This window comes from Vigna umbellata, chromosome 6 (genome assembly GCF_029865625.1).
Source record: "Vigna umbellata cultivar VRB3 chromosome 6, Vumbellata_1.0, whole genome shotgun sequence".
In the NCBI taxonomy this organism is placed as follows: Eukaryota; Viridiplantae; Streptophyta; class Magnoliopsida; order Fabales; family Fabaceae; genus Vigna; species Vigna umbellata.
This window is the reverse complement of record NC_142170.1, coordinates 35,566,192-35,586,005: the sequence shown is the minus strand read 5'-3', so window position 1 is coordinate 35,586,005 and position 19,814 is coordinate 35,566,192. Positions and strand designations below refer to the sequence as shown.

The 19,814-nt window shown below is 29.9% G+C and overlaps 3 protein-coding genes and 1 non-coding gene across 5 annotated transcripts; 1 reads left to right on the top strand and 3 right to left on the bottom strand.

Moving 5' to 3' along the window:
• Positions 1-4,035: 4,035 nt before the first annotated feature.
• Positions 4,036-6,068, top strand: LOC124843940 (uncharacterized). The gene is made up of 2 exons (XM_047320778.2): positions 4,036-4,740; positions 5,688-6,068. Coding segments are annotated over exons 1-2 (588 nt in total). The 5' UTR covers positions 4,036-4,153; the 3' UTR covers positions 5,689-6,068.
• A 3,183-nt stretch (positions 6,069-9,251) lies between these two features.
• LOC124843938 (ras-related protein RABA1f-like) lies at positions 9,252-11,228 on the bottom strand. Its single transcript, XM_047320776.2, has 2 exons — positions 10,861-11,228; positions 9,252-9,845 (listed from the first exon to the last, which is right to left on the bottom strand). The coding sequence occupies exons 1-2, from the start codon at positions 11,070-11,072 to the stop codon at positions 9,407-9,409; spliced, it is 651 nt and encodes a 216-aa protein (XP_047176732.1). The 5' UTR covers positions 11,073-11,228; the 3' UTR covers positions 9,252-9,406.
• A 4,411-nt stretch (positions 11,229-15,639) lies between these two features.
• Positions 15,640-15,712, bottom strand: TRNAR-CCU (transfer RNA arginine (anticodon CCU)). The gene has a single exon. It is a non-coding gene; the product is annotated as a tRNA-Arg (tRNA).
• A 1,320-nt stretch (positions 15,713-17,032) lies between these two features.
• LOC148197349 (rac-like GTP-binding protein RAC2) lies at positions 17,033-19,341 on the bottom strand. Of its 2 annotated transcripts, none has more exons than XM_088092767.1 (7): positions 19,012-19,341; positions 18,836-18,923; positions 18,529-18,638; positions 18,324-18,387; positions 18,144-18,212; positions 17,964-18,025; positions 17,033-17,240 (listed from the first exon to the last, which is right to left on the bottom strand). In XM_088092767.1, exons 1-7 carry the CDS (start codon positions 19,108-19,110, stop codon positions 17,142-17,144), a joined length of 591 nt encoding a protein of 196 aa, XP_087948893.1. In that variant the 5' UTR covers positions 19,111-19,341; the 3' UTR covers positions 17,033-17,141. The 2 variants fall into 2 exon arrangements, with proteins under 2 accessions (XP_087948893.1, XP_087948892.1); XM_088092766.1 differs by having other exon boundaries at positions 17,964-18,032; positions 18,148-18,212.
• Positions 19,342-19,814: the final 473 nt, after the last annotated feature.

The following is a 19,814-nucleotide window of genomic DNA, read 5'->3' as shown; positions in this document are numbered from 1 at the left end:
GATTAAGATGAATGGTTGGAAGACTAAAACAGGTCGTGCCTTTGTCGGTCGAGCGGGATAGGGTACCGATCCTCCTTAAGTGACATGTCGTGGAGATCTACGGTCATTAAATTTCAGTGAGGCCAATCGGGACTCTTATGATTAAGATTCATTGTCACCGACCTTCGATGAGGCCGACCGAGATTTCATTGGTGAAGATCCACGGTCGTCGACCTTCGGTGAGACCGACCAGGATTCCATTGGTGAAAATCCACAATAGCTGACCTTCAATGAGACCGGTTGAGATTCCTTTGGTGTAGATCCACGGTCGTCGACATTCGGTGAGGCCGATCGAGATTCCTTTGGTGAAGATCCACAATCGCCGACCTTGGGTGAAGCCGGCTGGGATTCCTTTGAGGCCAAGGTATGGCCAAACGGTTGAGGCCAAATTTGACTAAGTACTTGTGAGGCCATAGGAGGACGAGTAGTTGAGGCCAAGGTATGGTCGAACAATTGAGGTTTAACAGTTAAGGCCAAATTTGTGTAAGTACTTGTAAGGCCATGGGTGACTGAGCATTTGAAGCCAAGGTTTAGAATTTCTAGTAATTCACTAGTAGCTTATAAGATTTTGTTGAGTGTTAAATCTTAGGGAGTTTCTCCCTGCACCTTCAAGCTTTCTGGCTACACCTCTAAGTTACCAAAAATACCCTCATTTACTAAGATGGGTAAATAGTTACGACATTCACCAACTTTGACTAACTCAAATTCAATGATCTCCTGCCTTTTATATACTCTACACCTCCAAAGCGTTGTGGGTTATGGTCCTGCATTGTGGTCCAAAAGCTCCGGTGGTAGTGGTCCAGTTTGTGAGTTCAACAGATGCTGGTGTTATTTGCTTGTGGAGAACATGTTGGTTGCAGGAATAGTGCATGAAAACATTGTTGTGAGACTCTCAAGTCTTCATCAGATTTTGAAATCCAACGAAGACTCAATCAAATTTTGAAATCCAATAGTTTTGAAATCCGATGAAGATCCAATCAAATTTTGAAATCCGTTGATAGGGTCTCGAAATTCGAGTGCAAAAAACACTCAACATATTTTGAAATTCGATTGGGTCTTTATCAAATTTCGAAATTCGGTTGGATTTTCATCATATTTTGAAATTTGATAAAGATCCAATCAAATTTTGAAATTTAATAAAAATTCAATCAAATTTTGAAATTCGTCAATTGTTTTCCAAAGTAAAATGTTTCACCGCGAATCAATTTTGGAATTCTGAAAAAAGAAAATTGAAGGTGTAAGAAGAAAGTTTTGGAGATGTGGGAGAAACTGCCTAACTCTTATGAGGTGTTTCATCCTACACCTACAGCATCTCATCCTCCACCTCTAAAAATTACATTTTTAACGTTTTAACATCTCATCCTGTACCTCCAATTTTTTCCAAAACTTTCATTTTTAATTTTAATAAATATTTTTCCATTTTCTTCTCTCTTACTAAAAGCACTCTTCACTACCTTAATAATAATTTAATTTAATTTAAAATTTAAATATTTTATTAATATAATTTTATTTTTTAATAATTATTAAAATATGATTTATATTATAATAATAATTATATTAAAAACATAAAAATAAAATAATAAAAATAATATTAATAATAATAATAAATAAATAATAATAATAAATTTAATTTAATATATTTAAATATATTAAATTATATTAAAATAAATTAAATAATTATTAAATTTTAAATAAAAACCAAATTTTGAAAAACTTGTTTAAAATCCGTAAAATATGTTAACACTTTTGATTTTTATTTAAAATTTAATAAATATTGAATTTAAATAAAAATTATAATATTATTTATTATATTTATATTTTAATAATTATTAAAATATGATTTATATTTTTATAATAATTTTATTAAAAAAATTAAAATAATAATAATTAAAATAAGAATAATAATAATGAAAATAAGAATAATATTTAAAATTACATTAAATATATTTAAATATATTAAATTAAAATTAATAATTATAAAAATTTAACAAAAACCAAATTTTGAAAAATTTGTTAATCGGCTAATCGGATATAAACATCCGATAAATTATCTTAATATCCATATACGATAAATAATTGTTTTTAAAATTTTATTTTTTATTTTAATTTTAATAATTATTTAGTTTAATTTAATATTTAATATAATTTAAATGTATTTAAATATTTTATTTAATATAACTTTATTCGATTGTTTTTAAAATTTTGTTTTTATTTAAATTTTAATAATTATTTAATATAATTTATTATATTTAAATATATTAAATAATATTTTTATTATTTTATTTTTATATTTTTAATATAACTATTATTATAATATAAATTATGTTTTAATAATTATTAAAATATAAAATTATATTAAATAATATTTGAATTTTAAATTTAATTATTATTAGGATAGTGCAGAATATTTTTAATAAGAAAAGAAAAAAATAAAAAAAATATTTATTAAAGTCAAAAATTAAATTTTTGAAAAAGTTGGAGATGCAAAGTAAGGATAAAAGTGAGATGTTAGAAAATTAAAATTAAAATTTTTAGAAGTGTGAGATGTTGAAGGTGTAAGACGAACCAACCTCTTATGATAAGGGATTAGTTACAACAAAGTATTGATATGGGCTGGGCAGGGCAGACGTGATATTGGGCTCATATTGGGCAGACGAACCAATCAAATTTCATTTTTAACCTTCTGACATCCTGCACCTCTAATTTTTAACTTTTTTTCTCTTTCTTATTAAAGATATTTTAATAACTATCTTTTTATTTTCTTCTCTTTTTTATTAAAGACACTCTACACCACCTTAAAATTAATTCTAATTTAATTTAAAATTTAAATATTATTTAATATAATTTTATATTTTAATAATTATTAAAATATGATTTATATTATAATAATAGCTATATTAAAAAATTAAAAATCAGTTTTGTTTTTTATTTAAAATTTAATCAATATTTAATTTAATTAAATTTATAGCATTATTTATTATATTTTTATATTTTAATAATTATTAAAATATAATTTATATTTTTATAATAGTTTTATTAAAAAATAAAAATAATAATAACTAAAATAAGAGTAAAAGTAATAAAAGTAAAAATTATATTAAAAATCACATTTAATATATTTAAATATATTAAATTATATCAAAATATTAAATTAAATTAAATAATTATTAAAATTTAAATAAAAAGCAAAATTTTAAAAACGTTATCGGATATTGACGTCCGATAAATTTATAATCGGATATGGATATCCGATAAATAAATTTTTCTAAAATTTTGATTTTTATTTCAATTTTAATAATTATTTAATTTAGTTTAATATTTTAATATAATGTATTTAAATATATTAAATGTGATTTTTAATATTATTTTTATTCTTATTTTAGTTATTATTATTTTTAATTTTTAATAAAACTATTATAAAAATATAATTTATATTTTAATAATTATTAAAATATAAAAATATAATAAATAATGCTATAATATTTAGTTAAAATAAATATTGATTAAATTTTAAATAAAAAGCAAAACTGTTTTTCGATAACAAGTTTTTAAAAATTTGTTTCTATTGACAATTTAATAATTGTTTAATTTATTTTAATATTTTAATATAATTTAATATATTTGAATATATTAAGTCAAATTTTATATTATTATTATTATTTTATTTTTATTTTTATTTTTTTATTATAGTTATTATTATAATATAAATTATATTTTAATAATTATTAAAATATAAAATTATATTAAATAATATTTAAATTTTAAATTAAATTAGAATTATTATTAAGGTGGTGTAGAGTGTCTTTAATAGAAAAAGAGAAGAAAATAAAATGTATTTAATTAGAAAGAAAAGAAAGTTAAAAATGAAATTTTTAAAAAGGTTGGAGGTGCAGGATGTCAGAAGGTTAAAAATGGAATTTTTGGAGGTGCAGGATGAGATGTTGGAGGTGTAGGATGAAACACTCATATAGTAAATAGAGAAGGCCCAAATGTTTAAGGAGAAGAGAACCGGCGTTGGGAGAACATAACATGCATTTCCATTTCGTTTTCATTTTCGTCTGTTGCATCTCGCGGAAGCCATTTTCGATCTGTTGTACTCTGTGGAAGGCGGTGGATGGCAAAAAACAACAAGTACGCCTCTATTAACTTCAACCACATCTACGAGAAATCCACAGCCACCAACCCTCATAATAGGAACCCTTCTCATTCCGTTTCCCCTTCCTCTTCCTCCTACTCCTCCGCCTCCTATTCCTCCGTCTCCGCCCCCAACAAAGCCCATGGCCGCATCCTCGTCTTGACCCGTCCCACCCCCAAACCCGTCACGCCTCCCACCCCGCAACCCCAACCCCACCACCAACCGCCACCCAATCCGATCCATCAAACCCAGGACCAGCCGGAACCGCCACCGGACGCGATCTCGCTCCGCCCACTTGGTCGAACTGGCACCGCTTCCTCGCTCTCGTCTCTCCCTGTTATCAACCACGACAACAAGGACATGCCCTCTCCGCCGCCCAAGTCGGACAAGTTCGTGCCGCCGCACCTCCGGCCTGGGTTCGTGCCCAGGGAGGAGAGCCCACCTGGGCCGGGCTCTCTTCGGCCCAACGGGCGGCCCAAGTCTGGGGGTGGGCATGAGAAGATGAGAAGGGGTGGGCAGGATGCGGGGATCATGGGCCGCGGGAGTCGGCCCAATTCCAGTGGATGGTATGTTAACGTCGTTGCTTGTTTGTTCTTTTTTATCAATTGTTTTTGGTTTGATCGTTGTCGTTTTGTGGTGGTAGGCATCACCAACACCATTGACAATATTGTTCAATTGTTTTTTACTTGGACTATGTATGAATGATTGGATTATTACGTGCTTTGCTGGATTAGAATTTTGCTTGGCCTTTTCAGAGTTTTGATGAAGGTATTAGAAGAAAATGAAAGGCATATTCTCCTTAAATTAAAGATTATGTGTTAAATTGTAAAAGCCATTTCTTATTAGTTTTGCAAAATCTGATTTTTAACTCATGCAAACTATTTGTAATTTACAAAAGAAATCTATTTCTTTTCTTCTTTGAATGCTTACAAAAGTTTCTTGTAGACAAATCTTCAATAAAGGTTTGCATCTGAACGGTGAACGTTGTAATAAAACTGTTTTCTGTCCTGTTTTTGATTTTCAATTGGTAGGTAGAGGATCAGATGAATTAAGCAATTAGTTTTCTAAAAGTTCTATAATCTAATGGTGACGAAGTAATAAAAAGGCTTTAGAAGAAGAACCAAAGTCGTTTCTATTATTATGAACTGCTTGTTTACATTTTACCCTCTGGTTCTTCATCGTAGTGGAGTTGAGCATATTTTTTAAGGAACAACGTATTGGTATACTGATCATGCTGCATATGGATAGTGGGTTTATGATCAATTTGTTTGTACGGTTAATTTATTACACCATCTAAACTCTCCATATCTATATTTTACTTTGAGTAAATGAATTGGGTAGCTAGATTTTTGCTATATTCAATTTTTCATTTAATATTTTTGTCCACAATAGGTAAAAGGGTATCCTAGTAGTACGACAAACTGTGGACTTTGTTGGTCATACTGTGCATGAATGAGATATTCAATTTTTAGTCAGTTTTCGCGTGGCTTTGACAAAAATGTGTTTTGTGCAGAATGGTTATGAAGTTGAATTCTTTTCCGAGGACGAAGACGAACACATTTTACTACAGAGACGGGTTCTCTATACCAATTCAGTGCTCTTTGTCTCTCTGGAACTGACATCAATTTTCACAAGGCATCTCAAATCACCGAAGACGAAAACTGACCAGGTTGCAGATTTTCAACACATAACGTCCCAACCAATAGCCAAATTTGTAGGCTTTTAACACCCAAGTTCTTCTGTTGGTGTTTGGCCCTCTTTAACACGTGCCAACACAGTGTAGAATTCATACCCATATTTTCAATTTCTGGCTAAACTTTTTTTCTTACTGTTCTGAAAGACATGCCTTCTGTACTTTGAGCATATGTTTTACAGGAGGTCCCATCGTTTTTTACTGTTGTGTTGTATTTGTTTCAGATTGAATGTTATTTCAGCCAAGGTCCGTTCAGTCATTAGTTAGACACACTACCTTGTTTTTTTAAGTTCCTATAAATGCTTTACACATGAGATTTTCCACCCAGTGAAAACTGGAAAAGTGTACCTAAACCATAGGTGATCACCAATAATAGATTAAACAGTCAGTGACTACTGCTGCTGCATTTTAAGTTGGAAATTGTAGATGAAGCCCACAGTTATTTTTCATGATGTTGATTGTTTCCTTAGTATGTCATTGCATTTTTTTTATTGTAAAATCGTGAGGTCATTGTCAGAAGTCATTGCCATTTTTTTAGCCGTCCAATTGTCTGCCATTTTCATCAACATTGTTAATCTTTGTCAACCAAAGTGCTGTTTGAGTTTCTGAAGTCTTTTTTGATTTTTTGCATTCAAACAAAATCCTGACGTCACGCTAGTACTGAGTGATGATTATCCATATCTATAAATGTAAAATATCAAACTTTACACGCTACTTTTGGTATTATCTTTGTTATGATTAAATGAAGTGGTTTTGATTTATTCTGAAGTAGGTTTAGCTTCTTCTATTTCTGATGAGTAAAATATTGAAATAGATAGAGACTACCCTCATGCACCAACGCATTGGTAAAAGTGGTGTCATGCGAGACATAGACAGTTTAAAAATAATGTTATGTCATTAAAATTATTGTCTAAACCTTCTACGCAAGTCCTCAAGTTGCCTCTTCATCTTTTTGATTTCAGCACCTCTAACTAATATAAAATAATTCTCAAGTAATTAACTTTCCACTGTAATTATTTAATAAAGAATAGATTGTTAGCTAAACTTCTATATAGTTTAGATTTGAATTGAGTTTTATCACAAACATTTTAAACTCTTGCATTTATGTGAATTTTATTGTATTTTTAATTTTAGAGCATTTTATATCTCTCTGAGAGTTTTCTCTAATTTTAAATGATTTAATGGCGTGAAATGAATGAACACTAACATAATTTCGCATTGAACTAAATGCATACTTCCTTTACTTAATTACACAGGTCGCTATTTTTTATTTTTTTTACTTATGCACATCTTGTCATTGAGTTTCGAATTTTCCCATTTAGCTTTCCAATATAAACACAGAATATCTTCCTTAAATATGTCAAATTTTCGACCACGTAAGCTAGGTAACTTCATACAACTTAAATCAATGAAATTCAATGATACTTTTGAAAGAAAAACTCAGAAACAATATTACTTGATAATGCACTGTTTTAAATATCATAAATGAGCATTTAATATTGTTTGTATTGTTCTTTGATATTTTCTCCCAATTAGGATCAATCCAAAAAGAAAGCTTTAAGAATGTTTTTTAAAATATCTCACATAATTAAAAGAGACTAAGTGACAAGAAGTGCAAAATTCTAAGAGAGGAAAATATCTAGCATAGCAATTTTAAAAGATACATCATAGTTAAGAAGAAGTCTCACTCACAATGTCTCCATGTTATATGAGAGGATTATTCCTAGTGGATGATTAAAGTGCATATGTACATTAAACTCACACTCTATAATTCATGGAACATCATAACAAAATGTGCTATTATTGTATTGAGACTCGATGTAGAATAGTTACAAGAATACTACAACATTCATGTAGTTACTCAACAAAGTCAAATGTTATATGCTTTTTCTAAAAATAAATAAACAATTCATATAAGTTGAAAATTATTATGGAGATATGATAATTTATACGTACCAACTATGAAGGATATGAAGATGAAGATGTCCAATTCATAAAATTTATTACTCTCGCCATGCAATATGAAAGTCTCACCATTATGGAGGTTGAGACTCTAAACAACATTTTTAAATGTAGATTCTACTTAATAAATTGGAAATATTAGGACATACCTCTTAGACACAAATCAACTTAAGATATTAAATATTTTTTTATACTCTAATAGTCTCACATTGCTTAATAATCATGATCATATATAATTCACATACACATTTCTCCTTTAATCATTTGATATACTTTTTAAGACAAAAATCTTGAGAAAATTATATGTTTTAAAGTCTATCAATACTTTAAATATAATTATTGATTCTAACATGCCAACTTGAGATTTGAACAAATATGTTTAATGTGTGGTAACCCAAAACTATAACTAACCCAATAGGGTATGTAACTTGAAGACATATTGATATAAGATGGACTCTTAGATATTCTAATGGTTCATGAAGTTTTTCTTTAGGTCAAATTCAACAAAAATAAATGCATATAAAGTTTTGGAGATTCAAGCAAACAAGAGAAAAAAAAATTGTTGTCCTAAGGAAAGATGTTCTACTACAGTAACAGGAAGAAAAATAGTTTAATGTTATTTTGAAAAGATTCTACCAAGATAATACAACTTAGAAGAAAAAAAAGCGAATCTGTATCCTTTGACACATAGAAAGTGAAACTGAGATAACAGTTCTTAAAATATTCTTCTTCTTCTTCGTTTCTTGCTTCTTTTTCCTTTTCCTTTTCTTCTTCATCTTAAAAAAAATGGAAAATTGAGCTTACCTTCCTTTAAATTACACACTCCCTTTTATATTACAACATACACTCACTTATACCTCATTTATACTTTTAATAAAATAAATAAATGACAAATAAACTTATATTCGTAGATATTATTCAAATTTGTTTAAATGTTAATGGAGAATACTCATATTAATAAGATATTAGTATCATTATGAGTAATATCTGACTGTTTAAATCAAATACAAAATGATAATATTTATCTTACTCTTATCCTCATACTTTAAAATTAGTAAAACACTTTATTTTTATTTGGTATTCTATTTTAATATTTTTGCAATTATATTTATAATATAATTTTGAAAAAAGACATTTTGTGTGATTTTCATAAAATACATAAACAAAATATTTAATAATTTAATTTAATATTTTATAATTTAGTGCAAAGAAGAAATATAATTTTTATAATAATTTGAGAACTGAAATCATATTTAATTTTTTTTTAACTTTTATCAATAAAAAATATTAAAAACCAAAGTTAAAATTCACCAAATTTTCAAGGACTATCAAACAGTTTAAACCTGTATTATTTTTTGATCATGTAACTCTGTTTTCTTTATCGATCACCATGTCCAGATAAATAAGACAGAAGAAGGAAGATATTTGAATATAGAAAACCTGTATTATGATCAAAATGAAGGGCTGTTGATGTGAATAGTATGCGTGAGCAACCAAAAATTGAAGAAAATAAAACAATGGGTCGACAGAACATCCTGTTATAGTGCATAATCAACGCCTTTTGTATATCAAACAAACTATGTGGAACAGCATCCACTCTTTTTAACAGCTGAAACATCCTCTTTGGTTCCAAGAACAATGGTTTCCCCTTTGGGCAAGGATGTTGCATGAGATTCATCCACTGTCTCAAGTGTTTTCCTACTCACAACATTGTATATCTGAGTCAGCACTTCTGTAAAAGCACTGTCCACATTCAAGGACTCAAGGGCAGAGGTTTCCATGAAGAATATCTTCTCTTTTTCTGCATATTCTTTGGCTTCATCAGTTGACACTGCACGCAAATGTCGAAGATCTGCCTTGTTTCCCACCAGCATCACCACAACATATGCTTCTGTGTGGTCCCTAAGCTCCTTCAACCATCTCTCAACGTTCTCAAACGTCACGTGTCGAGTTACATCGTACACAACCAAAGCACCAACTGCTCCTCGGTAATATGCACTTGTAATAGCACGATATCTGTGGTAAGGTAAACAGAAAAAGGACTTTTAGTTTTCATTTACCAGTCACAAATCATAGGAAATGTAAGGTTCAGGAATAGTCATATATACAGATTTATGGAGTTTAGATTAGCAAGTACAACGTGGTAGATTTGAAAATAAAAACATTGCAAGTTTATCAGTCTAAGACTTTTGTACAATGTGTTGACCAAATTCAATTGCAGTATTTGGCAGATGAAAATATACTAAAGAATGTTGTTAAATCGCACTTCTTATACCAGTAGTAAATTTAAGTAATCTGCTAAGAATCACTTAATTATGTATTTGATTAAATTAGAACTTCGTGCTCCTAAAATAATAGAGGACCCTGCATTTAACTGGTCAATGACAGAGGACTCTGCATCTCTTCATTTCAACAAAGATTTTATATACAAAGATTAACAACACGTGGAAATCAAATCACTTGTCTCCTTTTCAATGAGAAAATATTGTCATTCTGGATTTTTGCAGAGAATTTTGCACGCATTCACACATCTGGCAATTTTAGAATTGTTGGATCAAGATCGGATCACTAATATTTCATCAAGATAAATCAGCATTGTAATACACATTAGGAATGTGAGTTGTCCACTCTCGATATGCTTCGCGTTATGTAAATAAATATCCAGCAATTCCGGAGAAAAAGGTGTTATTTTTCAATTGAAAAGATAAAGAAAGAGACACGTGATCCCAATCCAAATATATGCATGTTTTTCGTAGATAGAACAACAGATCCTGTCAGACAAAGAAACCCTGACAAATTGAACAAACTATAACTTTTTCATGTCTTGAACACCTTCCCTGACCAACAGCAACCATATATTACAGAACACAGTCAAATCAGGCCTCAGTTCTTCGATCAGTGACCTGATCACACGATCAAAACCAAGAACCCCACAAAGATCCAACTATTCAAATGCAAAACTAAGACAACCCATCAAGATTAAATTAAAGCAAGAATGACATGCATATCGAGAAAGCGCAAAAGGTGAGACCTTTCTTGGCCCGCGGTGTCCCAGATTTGAGCCTTGACGAGTTTGCTATCGACGGGGACACTGCGGGTGGCGAATTCGACGCCGATGGTGGATTTGGTCTCCAAGCTGAACTCGTTTCGCGTGAATCGAGATAAGAGGTTGGACTTTCCAACGGCAGAATCACCGATGAGGACGAGCTTGAACAAGTAGTCATAGTCTTCGTCGGCACCCATTGAGTTTGGGTGAAGGAAAAGCAATGGAGGGTGAAAGAAAGGAAATTGATTTCAGGGAGTAAACGGGTGAGTTTATTATATGTTGTAAATTGCTGAGCATTGTGGTTATAGCAGACACGGATGGAGAGAGAGAGAGAGAGAGAGAGAGGTGTATGTGTAGCGTGTACGAGGAAGGTAGGCTTTGGCTGTTGGAGGGAGAAGTATTCAAAATGACTCTTCTCCTACTTTCCTACGTTTTTCTTCAATATTATAATAATAGTAATATAATAATAATAATAATAAAATCACCTTTCAATTTAAAATTACCATATTTTTTGATATAAAATAGTTTTATGACCTTCGTTCACACTGATATTATGAGGATGGCATAACTCCATCTTGTTGGAAAAAAGAGCATTGTGGTTGAAGTGTAGGCTTTGGAGGAAAACAAGACCTGGATTCTTACTTCTTTATCTCGAGGAAAGAAAGTCATTAGTTGCAAATCACTTTTTTTTTTAAGTAAAATATAAGGAAGAGAGACTTGTAAATTTCTAAAAGTTTACACAAATATTAATTTTGTTGCTAAAGATTTTACTTAAATTAAAGAAATAATAGACTGTATGAAAATATTTAACTCATTAGTAAAATTACTATTATAATATATGTCAATTTTTCTATGAATACATTAATAAAACATATTTTTCATCTTTAAAGCCAGCGTTAGTGTTGGTTTAGTTTTTTTTTTAATATATAAAATTACGGACTATTTAAATTTTATAAAAATTATGAAAATACCAGCTATGATGTCTTCACACGATTTCAATTGATGGAGTATTACATTTATATGATTTTTCTTTCAATCAATACATTCTCAACTCAGAAGTCGTTGAAGAACTGATAACTTCTAATTTTAATAAAAAGTTGTCTAAGTACAATATATATAACCGAATTATCATAAGTTTAATTGAAACACATTTTGTAATTGAAATGATCTCATGAAACTTAAAAAAGAAATATGAAAATTTTAGTGAAGTATGTGAAGAGCTCGATGGAACATGTAATGAACTTAATAGAATTGTTTTATAAAAATTGAAAAATATTTTATTCTTAAACAATTTTTTATTGAAATTAAAATTGTAAGTCCTCTAATAACTTTCATCGAGCTTTTCATATGTTTAACTAAACTATTCACATATGTTTACTAAGCTCTTCACTTGTCTATCGAGCATGTTGAATGATACACAATATACAACTTCTTCATTTCAAGTTATTCTATCTCATATAACTTGTTTTTCAATAATTATTTTAAAATTTACTTATTATTGTAATTTTGGCACATATTTATCTATTTTAATAAAAAAACATATCAATTTAGATGATATTATTAAAGTTATTTTTGTAATTACCATGCTTATCTATTTTAAGAAAAAAACCGTGTCAATTTAGATAATATTATTAAAGTGTATGTTTTAAAACTCACACTTCAATTATGATTTTACTTTTTTAAAAACATCTCAAAATATTAAAAAAAAGATATATTTAAGTTAAGTTTCTAAATAATAATGTTTTTGATAAATATAAGTAATATTTTTGAGAATAGAGTTTTGTTTTTGGATGAAAAAGATTGTTGTTCTTTTCGCCATATCATGAAGGCTCGTACCATTAACAGGTTGGTTGACTCCCAAATCCTATTGCATATACGTTTATATTAATATGTATAGTTTTAAAATTAATTTATTATAATTAACATAAAAAACTATAATTTAAAAAAATAATTATAAATTCTGTATTGTGTTGTTTGAAGGAACTAAATATTTAACAAATTGCAATTTAAGTTTTGAACATTTACAAGTTATAATAATAATTGAATAGTTTAACATAAGTAAAAATAAAAATTCTCTCAAATCATAATTCTAGAAGTATTAATTAAGAGATAAAAAGTATTCACCTGATTAAACATGTTTTTAATGTGTATACAAACTAGAGGTACTCTTTAAGAGATAAAAAATATTTATATAATTAAATATATTTTTAGTATATATAGTTATTATCATTATTATTATTATAATTAAATTCAGTGGACCAATGGTGAACTCACAAATCTCTAATTTGAGTTTGTCCTGACATTACGTTTTTAGTGGACTAAAGGTTATAAACAGACTAATGTAACCATTTTTGTAGTCTCTATCATTTACAAAAAAAAAAATTAAAAAATTATATATCATTATTTCACTTACCTTTTTTTATAAATATTAAATTATTTGAAAGTATAATTAATCTTTGACTCTAATTCTAAGGTTAAAATACATGAGTTAAAGTTAATGTTCAAAATAAAAATAAATATATTACCCTTTCCTGTTCATCAGTTCAATTAATTATTCATCTGTCATTTATTTTTATTTTTATTTTATTTTAATTCAGTCTCACTAAAATGGTAATAAATAACAAAGTTTAGAAATTAGAATGCATTAAATTATTAAGTCCGAGAATATCATTAATTAATTAATTATATTGATTGAAAAGACCATTGAAAAGTTATCGAAAGTTCAAGGCACATAAATAATAACTTTTTATTAATTAATATATTAATATAGTATATACAAATTGATAAATATGTATGGAATAAGGATATGTCTCTGAATTTTTCATCTCCAAGGTAGGTTTAATTAAACTATTTCATAAATAGTTTTAAGAGAGAAGAATAAAATAAGTTTTTTCTTAAACTAAAATTAGTTTACATATTTAGATTAGTTAATAAGTTAAAAATAATGTATATTAGTTATTGATCACTTTGGCAATTGCTAATATTTTGATTTTTTCTAAAATACTAAGATAATTATTAATTTACTATCTCAAACTTTTGATCTAGTCAATAACTAGTCCGAGTTTTAAAATACTGTTTATTTTTTTAAAATATAATGATTGAAACTTATATGTATATCGACTTTTACTTCTTTTAGATCAGTTTCATGAATTTCACTAGTTCAAAAAATATCCCATTCATTAAAGTCAATATTTTCACTACAGGTTAAAACTGAAAAAAAAAAAATCTGCTTTAATGATAATAGATTCGATGATTTATAAATTTTTGTTATTCCGTTTATTAACACAAATTTAACTATTACCAAAACAAATGAAAAATAACAAACAGATGACAAATTTTTAGTGATAGTTTTAAGAGATTTTGTTGATATTTTTTGTTGTTCAGTAATAAAGTTTAAAATCTTTATTAATATAATAAATATATGTTATTATGAAATGTTAATATTAATATTTTCAAATTCTATAATTAAAAAGACTTAATAAATTTTATAGTACCGTATTATTTAGTGTACCGTAGGATACCTAAATTCCCCAACGGTCGACGGGTACCACGGACGATAGATTGTTGACCCATCTTACGATCGCAAGGTCACGATCGCAGGAGTAGCGAACACTTCTTAACGTCAATCGTTTGTTGAGGTCGACACCCATTTTGTTGAGGTCGACATACTGGTAGTCGACAAGCCAGCAACGATGTCCCGACATGTATCGCTCGCACGACGTTTCATATGTTTATGTCGACACAAACAGTGGTCGACATATAGTGAACGATATCATAGTAAACGGTTCAGCAGTTAACAATAAGCAGTTACAAATATTAGCTCACGCCACGAATCACGCCACGAATCACGCAAGTATTTGACTCAGTATCAAACACGACCTAGCAGTTACAACTTTCAAGTAGTCCACTTCGGTAAACTGTCCGGATTTCCAGGTAAACGGTTTATTTTCCTGTTTTAAATATACAAAGCACACCAGAAAAAAGGTACGTTTTTCCCCTTAGAGAAATTACTCTTCTTCTTGATCACTTTGAACCAAAAGATTCAGGTGACCCCTTTTCTGACTTGAGCGTCGGAGTGCCTTTGCAGGTACCCAGCCCACCCCAAGGAACAGAACATAAAGAGAGGAAGGAAGCATTAAAGAGAAGCAGTTCAGTTTTGTTAGGTTTATATCTCGGCCTCCACATCCCTACTGAAACATTTAGTATCTCTATTAAACCGATTAAAAACAAATAATATTATTTTAATACGTTCTTTTTAATATAAAAGTAAATCCATTTACGTATCTAAGTTCAGGTTCATAGCTATAGAAAACTTCTGCAACATTTTGTGACGCGTAGAAGGAGAAACTTTATCCATCTGATCGCATAATAATAGTGTTATACTTTTCTTTCATGAATCGGTCGTAACTTTTGAATTCAAAATACTACTATTCTACGGTATTGATTCATCATAAAATATTCATCATTTTCATTTCACATTCAAGACGAAAAAGAAAGCTTAGCTAAGCCATTGATGTGTCACGAAAACCTGCTTCCAAGTTGAAATCCAAGTTCGTCACAATCACTTTTCCGCAATGTTGATCCAGCCAGAGAGAACAACATTTTTCTGCTTATTCTTTTGGTTACACCAATCATATTTGTTAGAGTCTGATTCTTTTAGACGTAAAAGTTATTATAATATTTTTTATTTACGTGGATAAAAATATAATTTAATATATTCCTTATTGTTAATAAAATAAAATCAATTTATAAACAAAATTAAATCGCGCCAGGTAGGGGTCGAACCTACGACTTTCTGCTTAGGAAACAGACGCTCTATCCACTGAGCTACAGGCGCTTGGATGTTAGTACGCTCTTTCAAAAAGATTATATTTTTACTTTTGTATAAAATAAATGAGAGAGACAAGAAAATGAAAAATAATGATGCAGGCCCTATCATTTTCACCGCTCATTCTCCATATATCAGCATTTAAAATTTTGTAGCTTAGAGTAATTAAGATTTATATATTTCAATATTTGTAAAAGAGTTAGGTATTTTTATGTGATACATTGAGTGAGATATCATTTGATATTTTATTCTCAATTTGATTTCACAAGGTGACAACCAATATGTTATTTTGTATGTCATGTTAGCGGATTAACTTTGTTAATGACATCATCCATACAAAAAACTAATGCAAAAGATAGATAAATCTTATATATCTAGATATTTTAATGCCAATATTTTATAAATAAACTAGAAAGTAACCTATGTCTTCAAATATTAAGACTATTCAATTCATGATAAACAAAAATCATAAATAATAATAATAAGTAAAATAACAATTCAAAAATTTGAGGAGTATAGTTGAAATTTCTTTTTGCTATTTCATATTGTATTTCATGATGCAATGATAGAAAGAAAAAAATAATGATGATAAAGTTGATAATATAAAAGTTGGACTGTTTTCAAGTTGGTGTGCATGTATATATTATTCTCTTGCATTTTGATGTGTTGTGAAATAAGTTGGTGAGTGAGGTTGCTTTTTGTGGGGAACAAGAATGATGAAGATAGAAGTAATAGACATTTTAGTACCTAAATAAGTAAGCTTTTGATGATGAATTAATGTAGGATGTACAAGACACCAATGCCAACCAGACCAAAGTAGACTTTGCTTGCACCTGGTCCTCCCTATATATATATATATATATATATATATATATATATATATATATATATATATATATATATATATAAGTAGTTCAATCAATATAGATAACTGATAACTAAGAAGGAACAATCACAGCAATAACTTGACATGATGTTATTGCTTTTTATGTGAATTCAGACTTGAAAATCAATAATGATTCTAGCTACTTAACTTTTTGGTCCCGGTTAAACATAAATGACAAAGGTAGTACACAACTATGGTTATTGCAGCTGGTGAAGGATTTGATTAACGGTTAACGACAAAAGTCATGATAGGAAGTTTAACCATAAGTTAGAGGAGAGAACAGTGCTAAGAAAAACAAACAAGTTGAGCGGCGCAGCAGTGATGATTAATGCTATTATTATACTTTCTCATCACAAAATTTATCTTTAATTGTATATGTAGAGTGCATTGGATCATCATTTGGATCCACCAACAAGAAAATATATGAGAAAACGGAAAGAGGGTAGAGGGTGGAATACATATATTTCAAAAGGTCAATGCAGAAAGAGAGAAAGGAAAACTTAGAAGAAGGTTACACGAATGTTACAGATGCAAATCAAACATGTACTCCGATTAAAGGAAAACACAGGATCTGTTCTTCTTTCGTTTTTTCTTTGGCTTTGGTGGCTGTAAAACAACCTTGATTGCAGCATCAAACACAGCCTTCACATTCTGAAATGTTGCAGCATAGACATCAGATTAGGCTAAAATTGTGTACTTTCTTTCAAGCATGTTGCACAAGTTGATACATTATTAATTAACTTTAATAATGCCATACACTATCAGACAAATGATGCTGTGTATTGTTTACCAAATTCAATGTCTTGGAGAAAGATATTTCACAAACAAATTTTAGAAAACAAAAATAATTCACAAGAGTGGTCTGACATCTGCAGCAAAATGACTAAAGTGCTATGGTTACTATACAGTTACGTTAAAAAATGTTTGCACTGTATATATATACATTTTATCATTGATAGAGACTTTTTTAGGTTAAATGATCTATTAAAATGAAGTTGATACTATTTTGTTTGTGGAACCACTTTTCTAACACACACACACACACACATATTTGTTAAAACATTGTATTGTCTCCATTAGTTACATAGTATATGTTGATGACTAGATATTTGTCCTTGGTTAGATGGTGCAAAAGTGGCTAAAATAAATGCTGTGGACAAATTGGTTTTGAATATCCTAATGTAGTCAATATTGAAACTATAATTGGTACATGTTCTGCTATAACAATCTCCCTATGATAACTTAACCGATTATCCCGTAAGTTAAACAATTTGGTACGATTTTATATTGAATCTGCAATAGGGCCCTTTTAATGCAATTTGCTTAGAATGTATCTAAAATTTTGTCTATCTATAAGCACTGAAAAATCAGAACCTGCTGAGTCTTTGAGCTGCATTCTATGTACACAGCAGCACCAATCGCCTTCTTCAGCTCTTCTCCCTGCTAAACATTTACAGCATTCAGGTGTACTGAAAACAAAACCAGAAAAAAAAAAAAAAATTCTGTGCCACAGACAAGAAAATGGTCTTTGTTAGAACATAGAACATGAGTGACTTGCCTGGACAGTAGTTATAGGTGTGGCTCCGGGATGATCAATCAAATACTGCCTGTCTTCCCTCAAGTCTGCAGCAAATTATAAGATCACCTTAACTAAGAGATGATTGCACAGATGAACTTGTATTTAGCTTAAATAATACCAAAATATGAATTAATTTTCATAGTATTAGCTGATACCAAGTTTGGTTCCCACAAGTACAATTGGCACAGTTGGGGCATAATGTCTCAGCTCAGGAATCCACTGCATAAAATGGGTCTAGTGTCAGATTCTATTGGCAAGAATTATACCATATCACAGTTCACAGACACATTTGTGATGTTATGTGTCAGTAGGTGTAAATGTGTCATCACAGAGGGAGAATTAAGAGGCTTGCAAAAGAACCTTCTTAGAGATATTTTCATAGCTGGCTCTACTGAGGAGGGAAAATGCCAGCAAAAACACATCAGCTCCTCTATAGCTCAAAGGCCTAAGCCTGTTGTAGTCCTCCTGTCCTGAATTTATGAAGCTACAGTAAATGAGTAAGGGATGGAAAAACAGTAGCTATATCAGGAATTAAGGAGTTTAATTTCATCAATATCTACTTTTAGTGAACAAAACCTTCTTTTCACCAAAATATGTAAACTATGCACATTACAGTAAAAGTATACAACTGCTTGGTGATATAGTAACTAGAAGTTTTGTTACATACCAGCAGTGTCCCATAATCCCAGGTTAATTGTGCTTCCATCAACCACCACATTTGCACTGAAGTTGTCAAACACTGTAGGCACATAGTCCTGGTTTTTTTTGCAGAAAGAAAAAGTGAACTTTTGTATTGACCAAGCACAGGACATTCAAACAGCTAAAAATCATGCATTGCCATACCGTGGGAAAAGTGTTGCTGGTGTAAGAGATGAGCATACAGGTTTTTCCCACGGCTCCATCTCCCACAGTAACACACTTGATGAATCTTGCAGTACTCATTTTCAAGTTCCTGTGGTTTCCTCACCTCACATCACATGAAATCTCCCTTTAGCATTCCATTGCTCTCATGACTTTGAGTTGCTTAGCTTCTTTCAATTGAGGAATTGGAACTAAAAATGAAACAATGCAGAGAAATGGTTAGAAAGAAGGGTGAGAAGGTTAGAAGGGTCAATTTGAATTTTGAAAAGAAATGGAGGGATGATCAGCATTTAATAAGCCAAGTCCCTCAGCACCAACTTTAGTGACCCTCTTTTATCTTGTCCATTATTGCATTTGGCTTTCTGTTTCTTTAAGGGGAAGGCCAGAGCAGCAAAAGAGTTGTTTGGTGCAGTAGTGGTGTTTGTTGGTTAAGTATTGTACAAGGGAGAGAGTGAATAATTAGTATTTAGAACATAAGCATTCATTATCAACATTACGTTAGTTTGAATGGAATGCACTCATATTTTCAAAGATAAAAAAACGTAGTTCAATAAAAAAAACTTCATTAAAAGTTGTTAGTCATGTTTTGGATACTTGAATAGTTAATAAAGCTGATAAATATTTTATTGTAAAGAACAAAAGAAGATAGGCATTGCTGGGGTAATGGCTACAGCAGAACTAATGTTCCAAATGAGAATCATTAATTACAATTGGTGAAAAAGAAAAGTAGATGGTAAAAACTGAAAGTTTGGACATTACCAAACCAAAAGCATGGTATGAAGTTG